Raw genomic sequence first — 22497 nt, forward strand, 5'->3', positions numbered from 1 at the left:
CTGTGACATATTATTACACAATGTAAACTAATACCTTTTATTTGTCATAAAGGTTTCGCCTATAGATAATCCTCCCTTTATGGTTTTTCAGTGATTAATTCTATCCCTTCACACAAACTTTCAAGACAAACTTTCCAGTACTGCAAGCCCCTGTAAAACACATCAGTTAAGCTCTTACAAGTATGCTGCATGAGCCATTCTTATGTCAGTAAACTCTAGCTGAACAACTTTGAAGCAATATTAGGATCGAATTAATAAAAAATATGATAGATTTCCTCATGTAATATAAGAAAGGTAAAGAAGCCAAACATATATATATACTTTTTTTTTTTTTTTTTAATGGCTCCGTAACACTTAACAGGTCTACCTTATTTGCACAGGTTGCATAAGATACTTCTAAATCGATATTACCAGTATTTCAGTATGGTTTTTAGTAAAAATAGGTTTTGAGGGGAAGCATGACAGTTATACACACGATAAATGAGGGTATTTACTAAAGCTCTTTTAAAACAATAGTGTATTTAAGGATTATGAAAAACACTTTACATGTGTCCTTTTCAAAGAAGACCGAAGTAGTAGTACTACAGGGCAATTTTCAGATGTGATTAGCCATGCTGTCACCTTTGTCCTCATTTAGAAAAGTATATGGCATTGACCACTTTCAATATTACATGAGCATATACCATGCTCAAGATGTATTATATAAGCAAATTGCTCATTTGAATATTTATGAAATAAGCAGTTTGAACAGTAAGTCAGAGTAACACATAACACAACGTAATAGAATTGGGAAGGCTTGGGGTTTTGGGGAGTTTTTTCCTTGGTTGGTTGTTTTTTTTTTTTTTTTTTGTTTTAAACAGGGCACAAAACCCAATGGGGTCTTTAACTGATCACACAATAAAGCTCTTGTGAAAAGTCATCTGGAGATCTGTTCTCTATGAAAATTAAATCTTTGACCTACCTTGAACTGTAAGTTCTGCTTGAGCTTCAATCGTCTCATTTCCGTTATCCGCTGTGCAGGTATACGTCCCAACATCCTCTTCTGTAACATCGATGATCTCCAGGCTGCCTCCCGCCAGCAGAAGATATCTCTCATAGCTGTGCAAAACAGGACATATGGGTGATTTGATGGACAAAAATGACTTAAAGTGTTACCAGGGAAGCACAGAGAGTTCTCTGCCTGAAATGTCTACATAAATTGTTTACATATAGTATTTCTGGGTGTCATTTACAAGGAGCCACATTAGAGAGGAATTTCACTAGATGGTCAAATTCCATACTTTGCCTTCACATTTAAAATTATTTTCAACTATATTAATTCCACACAAGTAGCTCATCTTTTCTCACTTTCAGCTTCAGTTCTTTTTACTTAAATCTAATCCAAGCTATTTAGACAATAGGAACTAAAACTTAAGAAAAGTAAAATAACACAACCATATCATCAAAAAACCCCACCCGCTTTCCAGATACAGCTAGAATGACTTATTGCTTGAAAAGCTAAGTAAACTATAACATGCCAGACTCATGCCTGTACAACGTAAGGAACAGCAATGTACATTGTATAATTTATAGTAATGGAATTTTTGTAAAAAGCTAGCCATTTCCATAAGATGTAAGATTTCCGAGTAAGATACAGGTTAAAGAAATTTCAAAAGACAAACTGTTTGGCAAAGCTTCCATATAGACTTTTCTCCCTCTGACTTGTAAAGGGTGAGGGGAGGGTTTATAATTCAGCCCTTATAAACTCTCTGCTTTTTATGTCAAATGTAGTAGCTAAATGTAACATTTTGTGCTACATGTGGTACCCTCAGCACTCTTCTCCCATTGCAACCATCTTTTCCCTTTTTATGATACAAATTCCTACAAGAGTTTTCCAAGATTCTTCATCACTCCAAGGACGCACAATAAAATGCCAGTAACGTTACCAAGCTGAGACAAGAAATCATGACTGGATGCTGATCCAGAACAACTTTTATTTGCAACTGAAAAAAATGAAAGAGTCTACCTGATGGCTTCCTTTCTGGCATTATCAAGCAATGGCTTAGTGGGCACGAATGGATTGAATTCTTCCAAAATATTAACTGAATAGCACGTTACAACAAGTAACTCCTCTGGTCTCTACAGAGTGGCCAATGTACAGAAATCAACCTAATTTCTTTCTTCATTTGAAATTTTACTAGAATTGTATTATTAGAACCAACGTTCTTACCTGCTTGGAAAGATACATTTTTAGGACACAAAGACTTTTGATTCACCTAATTAACTACCACATTAATACTGATTTTGATACTACTATAATTATTGATCAAATTTCCGATTCAATACATAGAAAAACTGAACAAACAAAATCATTACTGGAATTAAGTGGAAGGAACCAGTCTTAAAAGCACCCAGGGAGATGTCCCACCCAGGTATACCGTAAAGAAAGCAATCCGTGACTTAGTAACAGAAGGACTACAAAAAGTTGTTTTGTAAGAAGTGCTGGAATTTGAGTGAAGTTATAAATATGTTTGAAAAAGTGTACTAGGAGCTTTAGAAAGAGGAATACCTGAAGAACAAGTAGGGGAGTAGGTAAAGAGCATTTCAAACAGGTTCTAGCTAAGAGGAAAACAGCAAGGAATTTGTCATTAAACCTTTTTCTGGAATGCCCAACAGCGGTTCAAGAACAGAAAGTAAGAAGATGAGAAGATACATCTTGGATTATTTTGATAGTATTTTTATTGCCATCGCTGCCAAAAAAGGCAGAAGCCTCCTAGATCAGATGAAAAACTAATAGGTAAAAAAAAAAAAAAAAATAGGAATTTTAGTGGCAACCAGAGATAGTAAAGGCTGATCTGTCTCCCATCTCAAGCAAGATAAATCCGTACAAAGGAGATGTGAACAGTAGCTGCCAAAACTGTATCACTTTTTTTTTTTCCTCCCCCTCTTCTCACACTTTCTTGTATTCTATTTACCTGTATTCTACCCAGGTAAATTTATTAGATTTAAACCACGCAAGTCTGTTGAAGTTAGCACAAAAAAACCTGAACCTAGAAGTCTTGGACTAAACCACCTCCAAGGCAAATCTGACCATCTAAGAAAGTTCTAAGACCATCTAAAAAGATCTTAAAAAACGGTGCTCTTCCCAATTCTTGAACCTCTTTGTCTGCATCTGGACATCAACAGTCCACAAACACAGAAGAGCTCTGCAAAGGTTGTCAACGTGAACAGAAACAGTGTTATTGAAGCTTATTTGTGAGACTGGCACATTAGACTTGTTAAGGCTGCCCTAAAACCACGCCTAAAAAAAAAATAATTAAGACAAGTCTGGACCTTGACACATCCACATACGTGGTTTTGTATCTCCTTTTATTATGTAAAATAGATTCTTTGATTATTTGTTCTACCATACATGATGAATTAAATTAATCCAAGTAGCATATAATCTGCTGATGGATAAAACGGAAGCAGAAAGAAATGGGAGCCAATTGGTAAATGTGTTAGATCCAGCAGTGACAGACAGGATACACAACAGGAAGGAAGGCCTGAAAGAAAGGACTGACTGGATGCAAGAAGCTGAGACTAACAAAATCGCAAAGGAATGATAAAAGGGTCTACAGAATGTTAGTGTAATTTTGATGGAATATAGTGCCTTTTTCTGGATATCCACCAACCTGCATCGTTATCCATCTAAAAAGCAACACGTGCCTTAACCATCACGTTCCCATTGCCAGCCACTGGGAAGTGAAGTAACATGGATGGTGAGCAGCAGACTACTGTGGTTACTCACCAGCGATTAAGATGTTACTAAAACTATTAAAAATTACCTGTTATTGTCACATTAGGCAGCAAAAGTTTGTCTTCTAGGATCTCACGCTACTTGTAACATGGTGGCATTTACATGAATTCTCCTTTTTGTCAAGAAATAAGGTTATATAGTTTTCAGCCATCAAAATCACGTGCTATGCTTTTATTCTCTTTGATTATTTGCCTCAAGGAAACGTAGAGGAGAGTCTAGAATTTACCAACACATGATCCAATACAAGTTCACTTCATGGTTAAAACCATGGAAGAAAACAATTCACTTGTCAGCCTCCTTGGTGATTCCTTCTGTAGGCATTAGCTGTGGAAGAATTCTGGGCTTAAAGCAAAATTGCTTTCATAATAAAGTAAAAACATCTTAATTTTGTAGGGACAACAAAGCATTTCCACAAAAGAGTGAAGCAATCAGATTTCAGACACTGGAGACAAAGAATCAGCTTAATATAAAACTGATAACGTAATTTAAATTGTCATTAAAAACAACGAAGATTGATCATTCAAATGTCAGGGAACGGCAAAATCAAATTCAAGCCTTTTATATGCATTCCATACAGCCCTCAGTTACACACACATAATATACAATTACTTGAGCTGCTTTGGATACCTAACTCACATGCTTTTTTGTGCTTCATTATCACAAAATAGTGAGCCTTTATTAATTTATTGTATTCAAACAACCAGTTATACCCTGAGGTGTTGGCCTTTTTTTTTTCCCTTCTCTTAAATTACTATTCCCAAAACATCTTATAATCTATTTGCAGTCTTGGTAAAGTACAGCAGATAAAATTAGACAGTAAATTAGATTATTTTGTGGAATCTACTACCAGAAAAATTTCCATAATTACTTTGCTATGTTGAACCTTTACTGAGTTGGGCAAGTGTAATTCACTTAACACAAATCGCTCAGAGTGCCTGGCAAACAATAATATGTAATAATTAAAAATATCACACATTCATGTTAAGTATTAAGGTAAAAACCCGATACTAAGAATACGTATGCGATCATACAACTAAAGACTTCATTTGAATGCATACAGCAATAGCATAAAATTAATGCTGCACATGCAACCTCAGCTTTGTAATCTCTTCACTTTAGAAAATTATTAGCCATACAACCACGTTTGAGTTTTCTGTAGACATTTTTCAGTGACATAAAATTTCGCTAAATCGAACAGCCCCAAAACACCAGTCAGCTGTACTTCAACAGCCTTATTACAATATAATGTTATTGTTCAGGGTCCTTTCAATTGGTTATTTTCAATTTTCTGTAGCTTTTTAAAGAATTTGTGGTACATGCATTTGTAATTTCTTCCATATAAATATCCAAATATAAATCAAGATACACTAGATATGCTGTTTGAGCACATACTGATCCACACACTGGAATGGTTTCAAAGAACATCATCTTCCAAACATTTGAAACTTTGTGCCCATTTGCCACGTGAAAATTTATCCAGGCAGCCACCTCACCTGAAACTTCACTCTTCAACTTCAGAATCCTCAAAACCACAAAATTACTCCTGCATTCACTTAAAAACAGACCTTCACACAGTAGAACCCCTAGCCAGACATGATATTTAAAAAAAAAAAAAAATTACAAAAGGCTCGAAGTTGGCAAAACCTGAGAAACTACTCAAGCTGTATATAACATTTTCACTATAGCCTTTTACATAAGGTCATATTGACAATAAGGCAGATTTTATTTTAGAAAGTTTTCTGCAAGGAACAATTTTTATTCAAATAGCTGTATATTTCAGTGGCTTTTCTTACTTCCTTCCATTTCTGTCAATATTTCCTATGTTCCTAGCAGAGACATCACTCATTCTGAGTTTACAGATGGAATCCAGCTGAAAAAGTAGAATCTATATTCACATTACTGAATCATATGTATAGCAGGGTAGGTAGGTGTGCATTCTATAGTACCAACCTTAAACGACTACGAGCAATATACCCTATATCACAAGATTATACACACACAGATTCATAGAAGTCTAGAGGCTCGCTTCGCATTTTAACGCTCTGGTTTGGAGCTACAAGCACCAGCACCATAAATCTTAACCCAGAACTGGGTTTAGCCTTTTGCCTTCTTTTGAAGCAGTGTAGTTTTGAGAAAATTATTACATATCATCAAGATTACCTGCTTGACTAGTAAGCCAATTCAGTGAAAAGCTTTCATCACAAGTCAAATATTTTTCCCAGTGCCAGGTTATCAGGTCAAATTTTCAATTTTGTGATTTTTTTTTTTTTTTTTATCTCTGAAATAGTGAACACAGTAAGAAAGGCCTCAAAGGAGCTGACCAAAGCCAGACAGCAATGCCTAGAGAAGGGCATACGGCAGGTGCAAGCATACAGACACCCTTCCTCCTCTTCAGCTTCTGAGGGCTGAGACCTCCTCAAGACCAGGGTGGAACCTGGGTATTTCATAGTTTTTGATGGACTCTCTAGGAGGAACCAGCAAGTCAGCAGTAACTATTATTTATATTTCATTAAAATCTTCAAGTTAACAAGTTCTGAAACGATTCCTTGAAGTTGTAACAGTTTTACTACAATGGAAACTTTTATCATGGCATTACCTCCACCAGTTTCTCACTCAGCACTCAAAGCTTCCTTTCTCTTTTACCCAAAAGAGTTTGGAAAATATTTTATCACAGCAAGCTAGTTTCCCAATATATTGCATTAAATATTGCTTGTTTGAACAAGTGCCAGGACTGTCATCATTCAAGTTTACTCATATTTATCCATTAACATAAACCTTATTGCAGTCTTCGACAAATATACCATCAAAACTACACACCTTCCCTTTTTTCTGATCTTATAAGAGGTATTTATTTCCAAAGCCCATCATTCCCAACCCTGAAAAGTAACTTATTTTTCTTATAACTACAGGCATCTATACACTTGGAAGGAACACTTTTAATTTTGTATTAGATTAATACAAAGACAACTTGACGCACAGTTCAGAGGGATTTGTACTTGTGGCGAAGGTCAACCAGAATCCATTCTTGTAACAAAGGGACATAATACTAAAAATTAATGCTAAATATTCTGAAATATCTGGTCATACGTGGTTCAAATCATGCACATACTAAGTTCAAATATGTTTACTAATGTTATGCCTCAGCTCTTCAATAAAATTTCTCACTGAATTTTGGAAAAAAAAATATTTTTTTGAAGCCCTCAGAAGTTATCATGACAACCTGCATAGAAAAGCTCATAAAGGAATTAACAGCACTGTATTCAGAGCAGGATTTTAAAGTTTGGGCTCCGTAACAAAAAACAAGAAGCAAATAAAAAGGAGATCTCTTTAGTAAGTGAGCTTTAACCTCCTTGTGCACTGAATGTGACATAACCTAGAGAAAGATGGGGCGGTAAGGCAGCAAAAAATTTATAAAGATATGACATCATTTTACATACAGGAAAAACAAATTAAGACCTTACCAGGCACATGTATTCTGACATTTCATCACATCTGATCGTGCAACTCTAATGAGTCTGTACCATCCTTCGTACGTGAATGATTTCTTGTATTTATGAAAAAAATGAATCTAAATCATGTGCCATCAGATTGACATCAACACAATTTCTCAGTAGTATTAGAACTGTTAGTCATTACCTACAGAAGCTTGCATTTTCCTGATAAAGACAGTTCAAATTATGAGCCCCTGGACTTTTTTAATTTAAGAGTTGACAGAAAAGAGATGTATTACTATCACAGGTATTGTGGAGAGACTGGAATATTCCTTTAGCTGCTTTCTGTGTCAGCCATGCCACAACATAACTATACCTCTCATTGCTTCACAAATAACTTGTTTCTACATTAATCTCACCACCGACTTCAAGGGACACAGAGAACATTCAAGTATCCGTTTGTAGTTTCCTTGTTCTAATAAGTACGGTCATTACATGAACCAAAATTTTCTTGATATTTGTTCTGTTTTCTTACACATATTCTCTGCCACATTATTTTGAATGAATACACCAGCAATAACAACATATAATAGTTTTCACTTAATGCATTCCTGAAAGCCCGTAATTTTTTCTAATCGTGCCTAACATCTTAGTATTCTGTTTTAATGAGAAATTATGAAAGTCTCCTTTAAACCCTTCTTCTTAAATTCTTATGGAACATTTAGACACATACTGGACACTTTCATTGCAGAAAGAGCGATGTGACTGCAGGGCTTCATACACGTAATATGCCAACATGAAGAAGTCTTAGCTTTTCTGCAGTGTCCTTATTCCCTTAATTGCTTCTTTTATTCCAGTGGCAATCTAAAGGTAATGCATTCTTAATAACCTTCTTGCTTCAAGTAAGATTTCTTCGTTTCAGATGTCTGCAAAAAAATACTATGAGATTGTTCCACAAGTCTCACGAACTACCTTACTTGTCGTAACACTCTGCCGAGAAGCCCTCCAGCATTTGAAGACTAGCTTCTGTTCTCCTGGTTTAAAATTAACTAGAAAGCAAATTGTGCACTAATTTAAAATCGTAACTCTGGCTGAATTCCTACCGTTATATAAAAATATATATATTAGCCATTACTCACCTTTCCGTTATAAGCTCTTCTTCATTTCTCGTCCACCTGATATATGGAGTTGGAAATCCTGAGGCAACACATGGAAAAACCACACTTTGCCCAGTAACTTTAGTAAGTGAAGAAGGCTGCTTCACAAACATCAAGTTCTGTGGCACCTCGGGATCTGCAAATAGTTTGTAAATGACAAAGCTGTTACTAAATTCAGAATCAGAAAATGCTCGTATTAAGAAAAAACAAATTAAACCTCTACTTTCTTTCCTGCATCTTTACCAGATTCAGCCAACATCTTACCTACATAAACCGTTTTCTGCAAGAGACCCTCCCAGCCTCCCACGTGAACAGCTCTTTACCATTTCCTCCAGACATGCAAGCTGATTTGCCACTACTGGGATTCTGACTCTTCAAACTCCCGGGGAAATAATTTCAGCTAAAAGCTACAGCCCTGAAACTGGAAATACCACCAGCTAGTAAAGCTTTATCAAAGAAAGGACTTTGTCCAGTCAACCTCAGGCAATCACCTGACTTCACTGGGTACCTGTCTGAGAAAGTGCTTTTACACACTGGGAAATTAAATTACTGCAGCAAAGAATCAACCCTAAGGAAAAGAAAATAACTAGGTAATTTGCACACTGAAGTAACACAAGCTTTATACTGAAACAAAAATAGACCACAGTTTCCCATCCTTATGAAAATGGTGAATCCTCTGAATTAGTTTTGGTTTTGCTTTAACTGTGCTGGAGAGGGTTTTGATTCTTTATTTCTCCACCCCTTAAGAACAAGCAACAGCAAAGTTCATATTTGTTCAGTCTTCTGTCACAGGAGATGGCCACTTTTACTATAAGAATTGAAAACATACCCACCAGTAAAGTCTAGTTCAGAGTACACTGCTGGACAAACTACAACAACTAAACATTAAGAACAAAAGGCTGTTTTCCACTTTAGTAAAAATATCCATGATTCCTCAAAGTGTAACCTTAGGAAAACGGTTCTAAAAATCAATTTTAACTAGAACTGTAACCAATTCATCAAGGGACCCCTGTAACACCTTGATAAATGATGCAGTTTGCACCCTTTGTTTCTGCAGTAACTAGCATGCGCCTTGCACTATGAATTGAAGTGAGTTCCTACATACCAGCTACAGCACTTCTGCCATGTTAGGATACCTCTTTCTGCTAACTCCTCAAACCCTCCAGCATTTATGCTGCATTAATTACTGTATTCTCATTACTCAGAGGTGTGCTTACAAGTTTGATGACAGGTAAATTCCAGAACCAGACAAGCCCACAAATTATTTTTGGCCTAAATAATGCCACCTAAATGGAGGCAGACTATTCTGTACCTACGCTACTTTTGCTCTCTGAAGCACATCCTGTGTCTTATCACACAAGTATTTGGCCCCTGTCTCAGCTGAGACCTATGTGATACTTGCAGGAAATTCTGAAAGTTGTTTGGCTTGGTGTTCTTCAGCTCGAAGTGCTAAAAATAATAACTGAGCGTTTACAGCACTAAGTTAAGGACGTGCATGTGTTTCAAGGTATAACACGATGAGGTTGCCAGGGTATTTAAGAGAACCAGGCCCGACAGAAAATCATGTTTTAGAGTTGTCCCAGGCAGAAGCAGCCAAACTGGGAGCAATCCTGGATCACACCATCTGTCTCAGGCCCACACACAAACTATCATAGCAGCTCTGCCCACGTTCCCTGTCAGAGGGAACTAGTCTGCTTGCTCCAGAAATAAGACCATGTGTGAACAGGCGGGTAACACAGTGAGGGTGACCTGGAGCAAGCCAAGTTGCAAGAAAATGGATGTAACAGATTGCCAGCAAGCAATCATTACACTGGGGAGGAGCTGGTATGATTCACTGGAGACAGAACTCATTAATGTTCCAAGCTCACAAAAAGTAAGTTCAATTCTCAGGTTAGTAGAAAGTGGATCCGAAAATTTTGTGGTTTTGGTTTGGTTTTCCCTCCTCCCTTGAATTCCTATATTATATTTGAAAGCACCTGCTATCAAGCAGCAGAGTTCAGAAATGTATCCTCTCGCTTGCTCAGTGGCAGACGAAAGGCAGATTGAACACTCTACAGAAGCTCTCTATCAGAAAAAGTAGGACATTGTCCATGGATGCAAATCTGTGTTGGGTGTAGTTCAAAGACTTAGAAGCAGAGCAGGGAGGTCACTGTCAAGCACATATCAGATAACAATTTAAAAATGGAATAAAATGAATGAAGAACAGATTAATTCAAATCCCTCTTTTGAATACATCTCAGACCAAACAATCAATTATGCGACCAATCAAGGTTTAGAGAGCTTTCTGTGCAACTGTTTAATCCCACTTTAAAAAATGAAAAATTTTTAAAAAGCCTGCTGGGAAGGATTTCTCAACTTTGCTATCAGTACTTTCAGACTCACGACCAAGCAAGGCAACACTACCATCTATTCCCTAATAGAGTTACCTTTAATCACCTTTAGCAAAAGATTATAAAAGGAAGTAAACTGTATCTAGAGCCAAAAGAATTCAAAAGATCAACACCACATGGAAGTTTATCAGGAAATCTTCAATTGACAAAAATCAGAAAAGTCGTAAGCATTCATTTGAGGAGCTATAGAAAGGTGAAGGCAAAACACTAAAATAATTAAGTATCTTTTCCAAAAGTGTTCCTCTTCAAAATCTGTATCCTTAGTTGAAAAAGAGATGAGCCTTTCCTTTCAGACATTCCAAAGAAATTAATGAAACAAATTCTTACTTTAAGCATGATTAATTTGCAAAGCCTAGCAAACACATCAATTTTAAATGAGGGAAGGTTGCAATTGTAAAATTGGGATATTTTAAAGTACATTTTAGCTTTTCAAATATAGAAGTGGCATAAATAAAGAGAAACAGAAGTATTTCTTGAAAGAGACCTCCAAAGATGCCCAGTGAAACCACCTGCTTGAAGACCACTTGTTGCCAACACTAGGTCAAGCCAACCATGACATTGCCCAGCCTAGCCCCAAAAGCCTCCGAAGATGGAAATTTAGCAACCCTCTCTGGCAGTTCTCCAAACAGTAAAAATCAAATCAGAATACCAACACGAAGACTAATTCAGAAGAAACGGCATGAAGTTCTGGAAATAATTAAGAAAAACCATACAAAACACAGCCCACATTTGCCTAGTTTGGGAAAGTGCAATTCACATTCCTGTCTTATTCTTGGTCAATTTTCAAAACTTTGTGTTAGAACATCTGGTGACACACAGCTCTGTGCAGTAGTGTCATTCGAAACAGAACACACTAAATGTAGAAGCAGTTTACATCAGGACTGGACTTTTGTTCTTATTAAATAAAAAAAAAAAATCTAAAACACTTCAGCACAATAGGCATAGCTAAACCTTTCAGAATAAAAAGTCATCCCCCTTTTTGATATCTTGAGACTGCCCCAAAAAAATCCAACATTTAAAGAATTGGAACTTCCTAAATATTGGGACAATTAAAAGGGCCTTACTTTAACCATCCCAAGAACAAAGGACTAATCACCAATTTCTTTTGGAAACTTCAACAGCATTTTAAACACTGTATTCAAGCCTGAGAAACTTTGAAATGCTCAAATGTTTATACTAAAAGAAACGGTCAATTCCCTCTTTGTAACATGTCACAACAGAAGTCTGTTACTAGTGGCTTTTTTAAATACATCTTTTCCAAAAAGGCCTTAAAAGTTAAACCACTAAATATGGCAAAAAAGTATGTGCATATCTATGGCCTATCTCCAACCACTGCAAAAGCTCAGACACTGGTAACTGATTTTGTTTTTCTGTTTCCCAACTGCAAGATATAGGTCAGTCTTCCCAAGAGCCAAAATCCTTTAGCTTAAGTGCCTGTACTTATTTTAAGCTACACAGAAAAAAAAAATAATAAAATAAAAAACAACAACAAACTAACAACAACACAACCCCCAGCTTCTACACCACACTTTAGTTCAACTTAAAATATACTTTTAAAAATGCAACAGTAAGTAAGTATTCCTGTTAGGTTTCTTCTCCTATTGTTTGACTAATGTTTTAACTATTAATTTTTTAAATTAAAAACAGATCAATACCTGGAAGAATTTTGAGCTCTGCTTCGTCACTGTATTTGGGGGTCCCACCACTTTCAATGATGCAGCGATAGAGTCCTCCATCCAGATCAGTAGCATTGCTAATAATTAGAGCACCACTCGGTAATTTAAATACACGATCATCCAGAAAGACTGGCTGGCGGTCCTGCTCCCACCTCACAAACGGTGCAAGGTCAATATTGACTTCACAGTTAAGGATTGCACTGTTTCCTTTATAGACAGATGATGATTCTGGCTGACTGGTGAACCTGGGAAGGCCTGCAAATAGGAAATAGGAAAGTTTAAAACAGTAGCAAATTAGAAGTATTTTGAAGATGACACCAAAGCTTTGAAGTCCAAGTCAAGATTCATGAGTGCAGTTTTGAAAAAATTAAGCTGCTCTCCCCAACTCTAAACACCTTAACATTTGATGTCATAATGCTAAACACAGCTGGTGTAAAGGCAAGTAAAATCAATAATAAAAGTAGCAATTTAAAAACAAAGGTAGTTTTAGAAACAAGCAAATGTCGCCAACAAAATAGAAGACTTTTGAGTCTTCAGAAATGGGAGGAAACATGCAAGTAAACTCTGCTCACTTTGCCAGTGTTGCTGCTATCCTTAAGTAGTATATAGCGTGGAAATGGCAAAAAATCAAGATAGTGTCTCTGCCTGGTACATCTGAATAAATACAGTCTGAACCACATTCTGTAAGAGCTACTGATTTACTTGCAGTGGAACACAGATACCCTCTAGTACTCACTCAGGAGATAGTAACAAGGAGAGAAGTTTTTCTGTGCCTTCCACTCTCAAGTTTAGTCTACACAACATCTTAATTTACCACTTACAGCTACAGAAAGCCTTACGCATACCACCATAAGGTAAAAATTGCATTTGTTCATACGCAAGTATTTATCTTTCTCATGCTAGTGCACCTGAGAACTGAGTTTCTCCACAGCATAACACAAAGCTACCACTGCCAGGTCGGCCCGGCAGTGCTGCACAACAAACTTGTCACCTTTTGAGTAGAAATGTTCTCCAGAAATACCCAAAGGCCACTGAACGGCTTCATGTTTGTTTTGGGTGGCCATGTAACGGTGGAGTCAGTGGGGGAGCTGCCAAGGTGGCCTCTGTGAGAAGAGGCTGGGGACTCTCTGCACTGGACCCCGTCAGGGCCGGTTCCAGCTTTCTCCATGGAGGCCCCACGGAGGCCGCAGCTGAGCCAGGCGGCGAAGCTGGCGGCACCTCTGCGAAAGCGTATCGAAGAAAAGGGCAACGGCTGCACGGCAGCGAGGAAAGCGTGAGAAACAGCCCTGCAACAGGCAGGTCAGAGCACGAAGAGGGAGAGGAAGAAGGGCAGCTCCCGGAGCCGCCCTGGGGAGACCAAGGTGGAGCAAGAAGCAGAAGAAATGGGAATGAAGGTGGGAAGTTGAACCTGGGAAACGGGAAGAGGGCAGGGAGAGGTGGTTTAGTTTTTGTCTTTGTTTTCTTACCACCCAACTTGATTTTAATTGACAAGAAATTAAAGTCATTTTCCCCAAGTCAAGGTTGCTTTGCTCGTTACAGTAACTGATGAGTGATATCCCTGTCCTGATCCACAAACATTTTAATACTCTTTTCTCCCCATCCATCCTGTTGAGGAGCGGACTGAGAAAGCAGCTGGATGGGCAGCCAGCAGTCAGAAAAGGTCACCCCACCACAAGTATTCTGCACAACTTCCCACAGAAGGAAGTACCAGATCTTCCAATAGAAATATCCTATCCACCGTCACTGGTGTAAGCAAATGGTTCAATAAAGGCCACAGAATACAGTATGGTGGAAGAAAGATGACAAAGCATGGGACAGGAAAAAGAAAAGCCCCCTCACTCTCCATTTTCCATGGTGGTTAGCTACATTATCAGCTCTCCCTTTCGCAGCTTGCACAGAGGCAGCTGTGCATCAACACTGGCATGGGGCAGGGCACAGCTTGCTCACTGCACAAAGTAAAATTTTCATATTTTTTTATGCTTGCACTTAAAACTAATATTGTCATAGAAACAGCTTGTCAGTACTCTTGACATCTCATCTTTCCCTCTCAACAGCACACATAGCTTCAAGTACATGATATGGTTTTTTTTTTTTCCTTTAAAGTCAGTATACTGTGTGCCTTCAGTATAAAAGATGAAAACTGGAACTCTGTTGCACAACTTAAACCATCCTAGTATTCAAGAATGAGAATGGAGTCTGCTGGTAAGCAGCAGGTTCTGGTAACCTCTAATTCAGTGCTAGTGCACACAGCCAAGACCCCAGATCAGAAAACACAAGCACAAGCTCTTTTCACAGGTGATACCGCACAGTCACAACTATACATGAATGAGGGCTGGCACAGTTTAGGTCAGCTCTCACCTTTTCCATTTCTTTTAGCAAACCTAAAGGTGAGAACTCCTTATTTATTCTCCTACATTTTCAAAAGCTTGACCTAAATGGAAAAATTGTCATCTATCACTTATGAAGTTAAATCTTTTACATTGTTTCAGACACTCACTTCCAAACAGTTCAATTCCATTTTTAGAAGTCTCAACACTTCTCAAAAAGGCACTGAGAATTTAACAGTAGTAGGACCAATTTTTCTGTATTTTTTAATGTATTTCCTAAACACCTACTTCAGTGCTTTTCAATTTTTTGCTTTAAAAAAGTATAAGCAGCAATCACTCAGACCAGGGACTTTAACTTGATGTTGAAGTACGCGAAATACCCATGGATAAAAAGTACTGCATGGCTCTTCAATGTGAAGGGTGGAAAAGGGATGGACAAGTCATCTACCCCTTGTGCCTCAACTGCCTAGTAAAGTACATTACCATGTGCTGCTTATCAGTTATATACTGGTGCCAAAACTCCCCGTCCTGTAGTTTTCTCTGTCCTTATTCACTATCTTTGACTGCCTAAGAAAGAATCTCTAACATGTATTTCTTCAGTTAAAGGGCACTTTCTATCATTTTCAGCTTGAATTCCTATCCACTTTTCAAGAAAATCCCACCAGTTTTTTGTTTTCTTTAAACTGTCTGATCTTCACTCTCCAATTTTTGTAGATCTTTGGAAAAGCAGCAAGAAGCAACATCTGATGTCACATGTTCAGACTTTTCTCACTCAAATGAATAACTTCTTGGACTGTAGAATTGTTCATTATTAGCACCCACATAAGTGAAAATTTTAATACATACTTTTCATAAAGCTTTTATATAAATTTCTCCCATAGAAAAGTAAGTCTGAACCAGACCAATGGCACCAACTCCAGTGCTCTGCAATCAAACCCAACCACATAAGAGATTTGAGTAAACCCACAAAACACTATCTTCACATCCTATATTAAACATAAAAGACCAAAATCCACAAATTATCATGTGCCACCACGTGAAAGATCAAAAATGTTAATGCAATGAGGAGCAGCAGCACACCTGCTTTAGAGTTGTGGCTAACCTCTGATGCTATAGAATGAAAACCAACTGAATGTAAAAACACACACATAATTGGGAAGGGGGTATAAAACTATAAACTTTCCCAATCCTTCAGAATAGCTGGACTGAATGCTAACATATTACTTCTCTAACATATAGATCAATTCTGTTTTGCCAAGTAATTCCTCCCATAACCTTGTACAGGTCCATCTCCAACCGTTACATGCTTTCTCCCCTCTTGGAACACTATTTGGAAGCTCCTTCCACAACTTCATTCCTCTGAGAAGGAAGTTTATAGTTTCCCCTCCCAGTGTATTTACAACAAACTTCTCGTCTTTTTATCTTGACCTTGTTCTCGTATTAATTATTTTGCATCTTCGATATTTATCCATTACTGCCTCCCTCTAAGGTATTCAGAGGAATAAAAATCAAAGCTTCTTTCAACTTTCCTTCTGCTTAATGAAGATACAGTCTTTCGTTTCTCTTCCTCATTTCCCTACCCACCCATCTTTAAAGACTCAGAATTGCAAAATCATCTGGGTAGGAAGGGACCCGGTCAGAGCAGAGGCAGTTACAAAGTCTGAGCAGGTTACTCAAGGACTTCTCCAATCAAATCTCGAAAATCCCCATGGATGGAGACTGCACCACCTCTTGGGCAACCTGTCCTACCACATGACTGTCTTCACTGTGCAGAACTTCCTCCTTAAATCCAGGCAGAACCTCTTTTGCTTCAACTGATATCCAGTGCCTCTTACTCTCCCACCATGCAGAACAACAAAGAGACAACAGACAAATTGAAGATTGCAAATACCCACAGAAATAGAACAAAATTGCTTCTCTGCATCTATTGAAAAGATCTTCCAAAAAAAATGTAACAATCACATTTGCTGTCTGGACACTGGCAGGTTATGACCTATCCTGTGGATTATAATCCACCAACTAGCCTTCTCCCCTCTTATAAAATCACCAGTACCTCTATACCAAGAATACTGTTGTATTTGCCTGACTTTGCGCACTGTGCTAATAAGTTTCATCATAATTCACTCTATAGCATTATTTAATTCCTCCTGTAAAACCATCAAGGCCACAGCAGGAGTAACAAGGTCTCCTAAATTTGCCACACTTACTACTTTTGTAGGTAAATACTTTGTTTTTAAAAAAAAATGACTGATTAGGACCTTAAACATGATCTTTCTAAACTCTAGTCTGAGGCATCTTTCCATTCTGAAAATCTCCCTCTCAATATAACCCATTAAATTTTCATGTTTACCTTAGATTCTTACCAATCTCCATATTCTCATTTAGATTTCTATCGTTTTGACCTTTGGTAATTTCTACTGGGAAAGGCTGTGTTGCGGCATGCCCATCATATTCTAGTGCTCCAAGGCATCAGTTGCTTCACCAAGAAGCTCAGATGCAAACCGTGGACAAAAGTCACGTTACAATCTAGCCTTCTTTCCACTTCCCTCTGTCTTAATCACCCTCGCCTTCAAAATCTTTTTAAAAAGGGCACAGTGTTGGGATCAGACTAAATGGTCTATGACCACCCCTTGCCTTTTTGGACACACATTCTACAACAGTTATTCTTCAAGAAAAGTGTAATAGCCCCTGAATTCACAATTCATTATAAATCTCTGAGACCTGCATATTAAGCCAACTCTTTCACCAGCCTGGAAGGGAGTCCTGGATCCCCTCATGTTGTAAGATGAGCACTGTGACTTCTGTTTTCACCTCAGCTGTCGCAGTCTCTTTACCCTGTACAACTACCACTTGGTACAATCATTACATTGGCAACTTACAGCGTAAGTGAGAATGTTATTGGAAGACTAAAGTCCTGCAATTTCTAACTTAAAGCTCAACTATGCTTTAATTTAAATCCCTTACTATTTACTTTTTGGGCAAGACAGCCATTGTATACTCAGTTGTGTGCAGGTGCTCCATTAAGGTTAAATAAGTTTTATTTAAGATTGTTTCACTACTCACTAGCCATGAATTTGCAGTTCATTTTCCAGGTCATCTTAAAAACCATTAAAAACCTTTATTTGATCATAGTCCTTTGTGGTTTTAATATATATATTTTAACCTAGGCTATAATTTTGTCCTAATGAGTAATTTTCTCTTATTCTACAATTATTTGCAATTTGCACTGCTTAAAAGCCTCCATTGTGGAGGAGGACCCGTTCACTTCAGCCAACAGACAACCACAAAACAACAACGATGTATCACAAAAGGCACTCTAAATATAAGCCTTAATTACTATTAATTCCGTGACCTGTTTATAAATACAGTAGCAGGTCCCAGAGTGCTGGCATACGTCCTGCAGCAGTATACTACTAGAAAATACCCTTTCATCTACCAGTCCAGAATCTTTCCATTACAGAGCTGCTCTTTTCCTTTTCAAAATATCAACTGATAGACTTGTAAGCCTGATTTCCTTAACTTTCTATAACTGTTTTTGAATGCATTACCATGCAAGTGAATTCAGTCTTTTTATTTAAACTACAAACACATTTAAAACTATTTTTTAAAGATGAATTTTAAAAACATTGATACCTTTTTTCTCCATGGTTTGTATTTCCCAATTACTTCCACCAATAAGACTAAGCAAGAAGATCTACTGAAAATTAGTTACATTTCTAATGAGCAATCAGCACCCACTCTTCATCTGCATGCTGCAAGGCATTCAGCTGAAGATACTACCTCATCTTTTGCTAAATTAGTGTAATGATAAATTATACTTTGGGGTTATGATATTAAAGACAATTTTTTCATGTTTGTAAATACATTAATCATTCTGTGGCAGCACACATGCATTATGTATTGATTTTGGGACACCGAAGGAAAATACTACTGACCCAATAGGAACACAGGTTAATAAACTCAATTTAGGAAGGATGGTTTTCCAGCTGGAAAGTTCTCTAAACACTGGTAGGAGAACACATAAGCAACAGTGCAATTCTCACACGCATACACAATAGGAATTAGATGCACCACAAATGTCAAATTTTCTGCTAGGACAACACAAAGGGGGGGTGTGTGTACATCTGTGTCAACTCTGTCCCTATTTCCTCCTTCCCTTTTGTCTCTCCACTCCCCCCATAAAAAGACCAGAGCAATGGTAAGAATGTGGATGAAAAATCTACTGAATGAAAATTTGTTCCATCCAGCTGGCATTCCCAGTCTAAACATACTGAGGTTTGTGGTCCATTGTCTCAATTTCTGAAAAAGATGTGCCTACAAGAGCAATAATTCCCATGATCCTGGAAAACACAGATGGTAAAAATCCTGACTCTAGTCTCCTGCCTTCAATGGAGCCAGTATTTCATCTCCTGTACTTTCCAGAAGAGGAGGAATTCGTTGCACTGAGCCAGATGCTAATCTAGTTCAGCAGTCTCTCTGACCATGGTCAGTGCCAATCATTTTTCAAGGAGGCTGAAAAAAACCCACACTTCCATAATCAACAATAACTGAATAACTCGCTCAAATAACAATATTCTAACTAACTTCAGAGTAAATGCTTGCCTTCTGCTCTAAATACCAACTGTCAGTAGTCACTGTAAATGCTCAATTTTCTTTAACATGGATGCTATTTACACATTTAATCCTCTTTAGAATCCTACTAACCTTTTGGCATCAATCTTATCAAATCAAAACTGAAAAAGAAAAATAAGAGAAGAGAATGAATAACTTTCTCATCTCTAGGGCAACAGAAGGCTGCACAGGAATTCACTTTTTCCCTGCCCATGGCAGGGTTGTATACCTTTATTATGTGCTCACAGACCTGTCAGATCAAGTCTTTGCGAGCATTTCTGTCATGTGCCTGAGTCTCCTCTGCTGCTACTCCACAGACTAGGATTTAACACAGTATTTTGTATAAACATTAAACAGCTCTAAACAGACACACACATATCACATGTTCATGCAATCATTTCCCAAAGCTGGTTTCAGGGGGTTTTGTGGCATCTCAGTGTGCTCAGCAAATGTTTTCCCTGTTTTTTCCCCCGATTATTTCTATTGCAGTACAGAAAAAGTAAAACATGGAAACAGTTGACAGTTTTTCCAAAACTGTTACCTCCTGTATATCAGCTATGAAAATCCTGATGCCTAACATTAGACTTACATTTCTCATAACTTACCCAAGTCTAAACTAACTTTAGTAATGTCATCTACAAACACTGCCATCCTACAGCTTTCACCTTACAATTCCTCTGCATTAAACAGTTCTGTCCACACACAGTCAAAAGAGACTGAATGATAACACAAACTGACAATAATTTTAAAGATGCACTAATTTTTTCCCCGTTCTTGTTTTCGTAATCCAATTTGAACTTATAACAAATCCATAACTCTATTCCTACTTTATTAAAATAGCCTCTTGGGAAGCGTGAAGATTTTAGCAATGCAAGTAGGTAAAGGAGTATAGAAACACAATATCCTACTGTTAAAATAGCTATAACATCTGTTATCCTTCAGTGAAGCAGCAGATCTTAAAGATGCTGCATATTTTGTTAGCACATCAGCTTCTCATCCAAACCCTGTTAAAAATTTAATAAGTCCAGCCATCTGTGGACATTTCATTAAATTATCACAGCTCCTTTTCTTCTCCTTTTGCTTGAACATTATTCAGCATCATTTGTCTGAGTGGCAGAGGTGTGAAACATTTTAAAATACAATTTCGTTAATAAGACATATTTTATGAATCTCACTAGCAAATAGATTAGACTTCATAATTACAAAACATTCATGGAGAACAGAAGTCCAGCATTACCTGAATTAAGAGAAGGCCAGATGCTTGTAGCCCTTTCTACAAAGAAGAAACACCAACTATGACATATTTCCCCCCCCCCCCCCCCCCACGCTTAGACAAACTCAACAGGAGAGGATGTAATCTGGTCTAAAATCTGGGCAGGAAACAACTAGTCAGGGGAGATAAGAATATTCTTAGAAGGATTCTGTCATGGAGAAGAAAATTTATCAAGGCTAAATCAAGAAGTATGTGGAATAAACAACACAAATGAGAAACTTCAGTACGTAATCAGAATCCTGACTTTGTTAAACACAGCCATGGTAACATAATTAATATGGTATATATGGATTTTAAAAGGTATCCCTTAATCAGAATTAAGAAACAGGAAAAGGGAGAAGATGTCATTGTATACATCGGTAACGCACACACAGACGTATCTACTGATAGGCATATAATTAACACACACACACCACACCGAATAACCTGGTATGACCTCAGAGCTGTTTTGAACTGGCAATTGAACTTGAGATCTCCTGAGGTCCCTTCCAAGATCAGTTTTCCAATGACACTATGATATGTGGAAGCTAGGAAACCATGGAGAGAGATAGCAAAGTATTGAACAAAATATGGTGCAAAAAAAAACCAGAATCACACCTGTGAAAACAAGCCTCTAGCAGAGAAAGTTAGAGCATAGGGTTAGATTACACAAATTTGAGGTTGCCACCATCCCCTCCGACTTGGATCTGAGTTTTGCCACAGAACCACAAACTAAAACAAAACTAAGAAGCCAGACATACAAAAATTTATGAGGGTGTTTGGACTAGTAAAACACATCAGAATATTCCGAAGTTATCAGTCAAAAAAGGTCCTCTCAGAATTTATTTAAACAAGAAGTGTTTATATAATTGTTCTTTAGGTACCACTGGTAGATTTTGCAAAGCCTAATATCCTGGAAGCCCAAACTGAAATGCAACAGTGTAAGAACACAGCCACATAGATGTCAGGAAAACCTCACACACTGATGTGATCAAATCTGATAGAGTACTACAGATTGATTCTGATTTTGAACCAGGACACAGAAAACTCCGAGTACCTGTTGAATTCAGTCCATCGACAGAAGCAAATATACAGAGAGATCCTGACTTCTTAAGAAACTTTGCTTAGCATGGAACAACCTTTCACACCCAAACCAGGACACAGTAATCCCACATGACATCAGCCCCTCTCACAAAGCTTGATGAAAAATGAAACAAAAGCCTGTAAAATAATCCTGGGAAAACCACTAGACTTGTGACTGACAGCACAATATTGAGTAAGAGACAAGTCAGACATCTAGAAATAACTTTATGATGCCACTTTGCCAAACACTACCTCTGACAGAAGTCCCAGGAAGAGCAAAGTACTAAAAGAGACAAGGAAATAAAAGAGCAGGCACCATGCACATCCTGATATCGTATCAGTCAGGGTATGGCTGTGGCTCCAGGAGAAGCAGAAGAGGAATTTCATGAATGAATAAGCCTGGTCTGAGAAAGGATGAATGGCTGCTGCCTTGTAGCTTCAAAATGAAAGATAGCTGCCCTGAAACTGCAGAATGTGTCCTGGCAGTATTTAAGATGACGATAACTGAATACACTCAAGTTAGGAGTGAAGTAGCTGCTCAAGTTAGGAATGAAGCAGTTATGGAAAACGCTAGCATAATAAAGTACACCTATACCTAAAAGAAAAAAAAAATATATATATAGAAAGAAGAAATGCTGATCAAGGAGTTAATCCAGCCTGCCTTGATGGAAGGAGCTCAGAAACCCTTTGGAGGAAAAAAAAGAAAGAGTTAAAAAAAAAAAAAATCAGAAATGAAGAACTGATCTTTGGTAAGTTATTGAAAATGTTGAAAAACAAGGACAACAAGACTAG

At 37.6% G+C, this 22497-nt stretch overlaps 1 protein-coding gene across 9 annotated transcripts in view; it reads right to left on the reverse strand.

Moving 5' to 3' along the window:
- The window catches only part of NEO1 (neogenin 1), a 208409-nt gene that overhangs the window by 110393 nt on the left and 75519 nt on the right, over positions 1–22497 (reverse strand). For all 9 annotated transcript variants that reach the window (XM_042803981.1, XM_042803980.1, XM_042803983.1 and 6 more), the window contains exons 3-5: positions 12412–12687; positions 8349–8502; positions 962–1098 (exon numbers count right to left, since the gene is read on the reverse strand). In XM_042803981.1, coding sequence (XP_042659915.1) covers positions 962–1098; positions 8349–8502; positions 12412–12687 — 567 coding nt within the window. The remainder of the gene's footprint in view (positions 1–961; positions 1099–8348; positions 8503–12411; positions 12688–22497) is intronic.

This window comes from Tyto alba, unplaced genomic scaffold (assembly GCF_018691265.1).
Source record: "Tyto alba isolate M040663 unplaced genomic scaffold, T.alba_DEE_v4.0 Super-Scaffold_41, whole genome shotgun sequence".
In the NCBI taxonomy this organism is placed as follows: domain Eukaryota; kingdom Metazoa; phylum Chordata; class Aves; order Strigiformes; family Tytonidae; genus Tyto; species Tyto alba.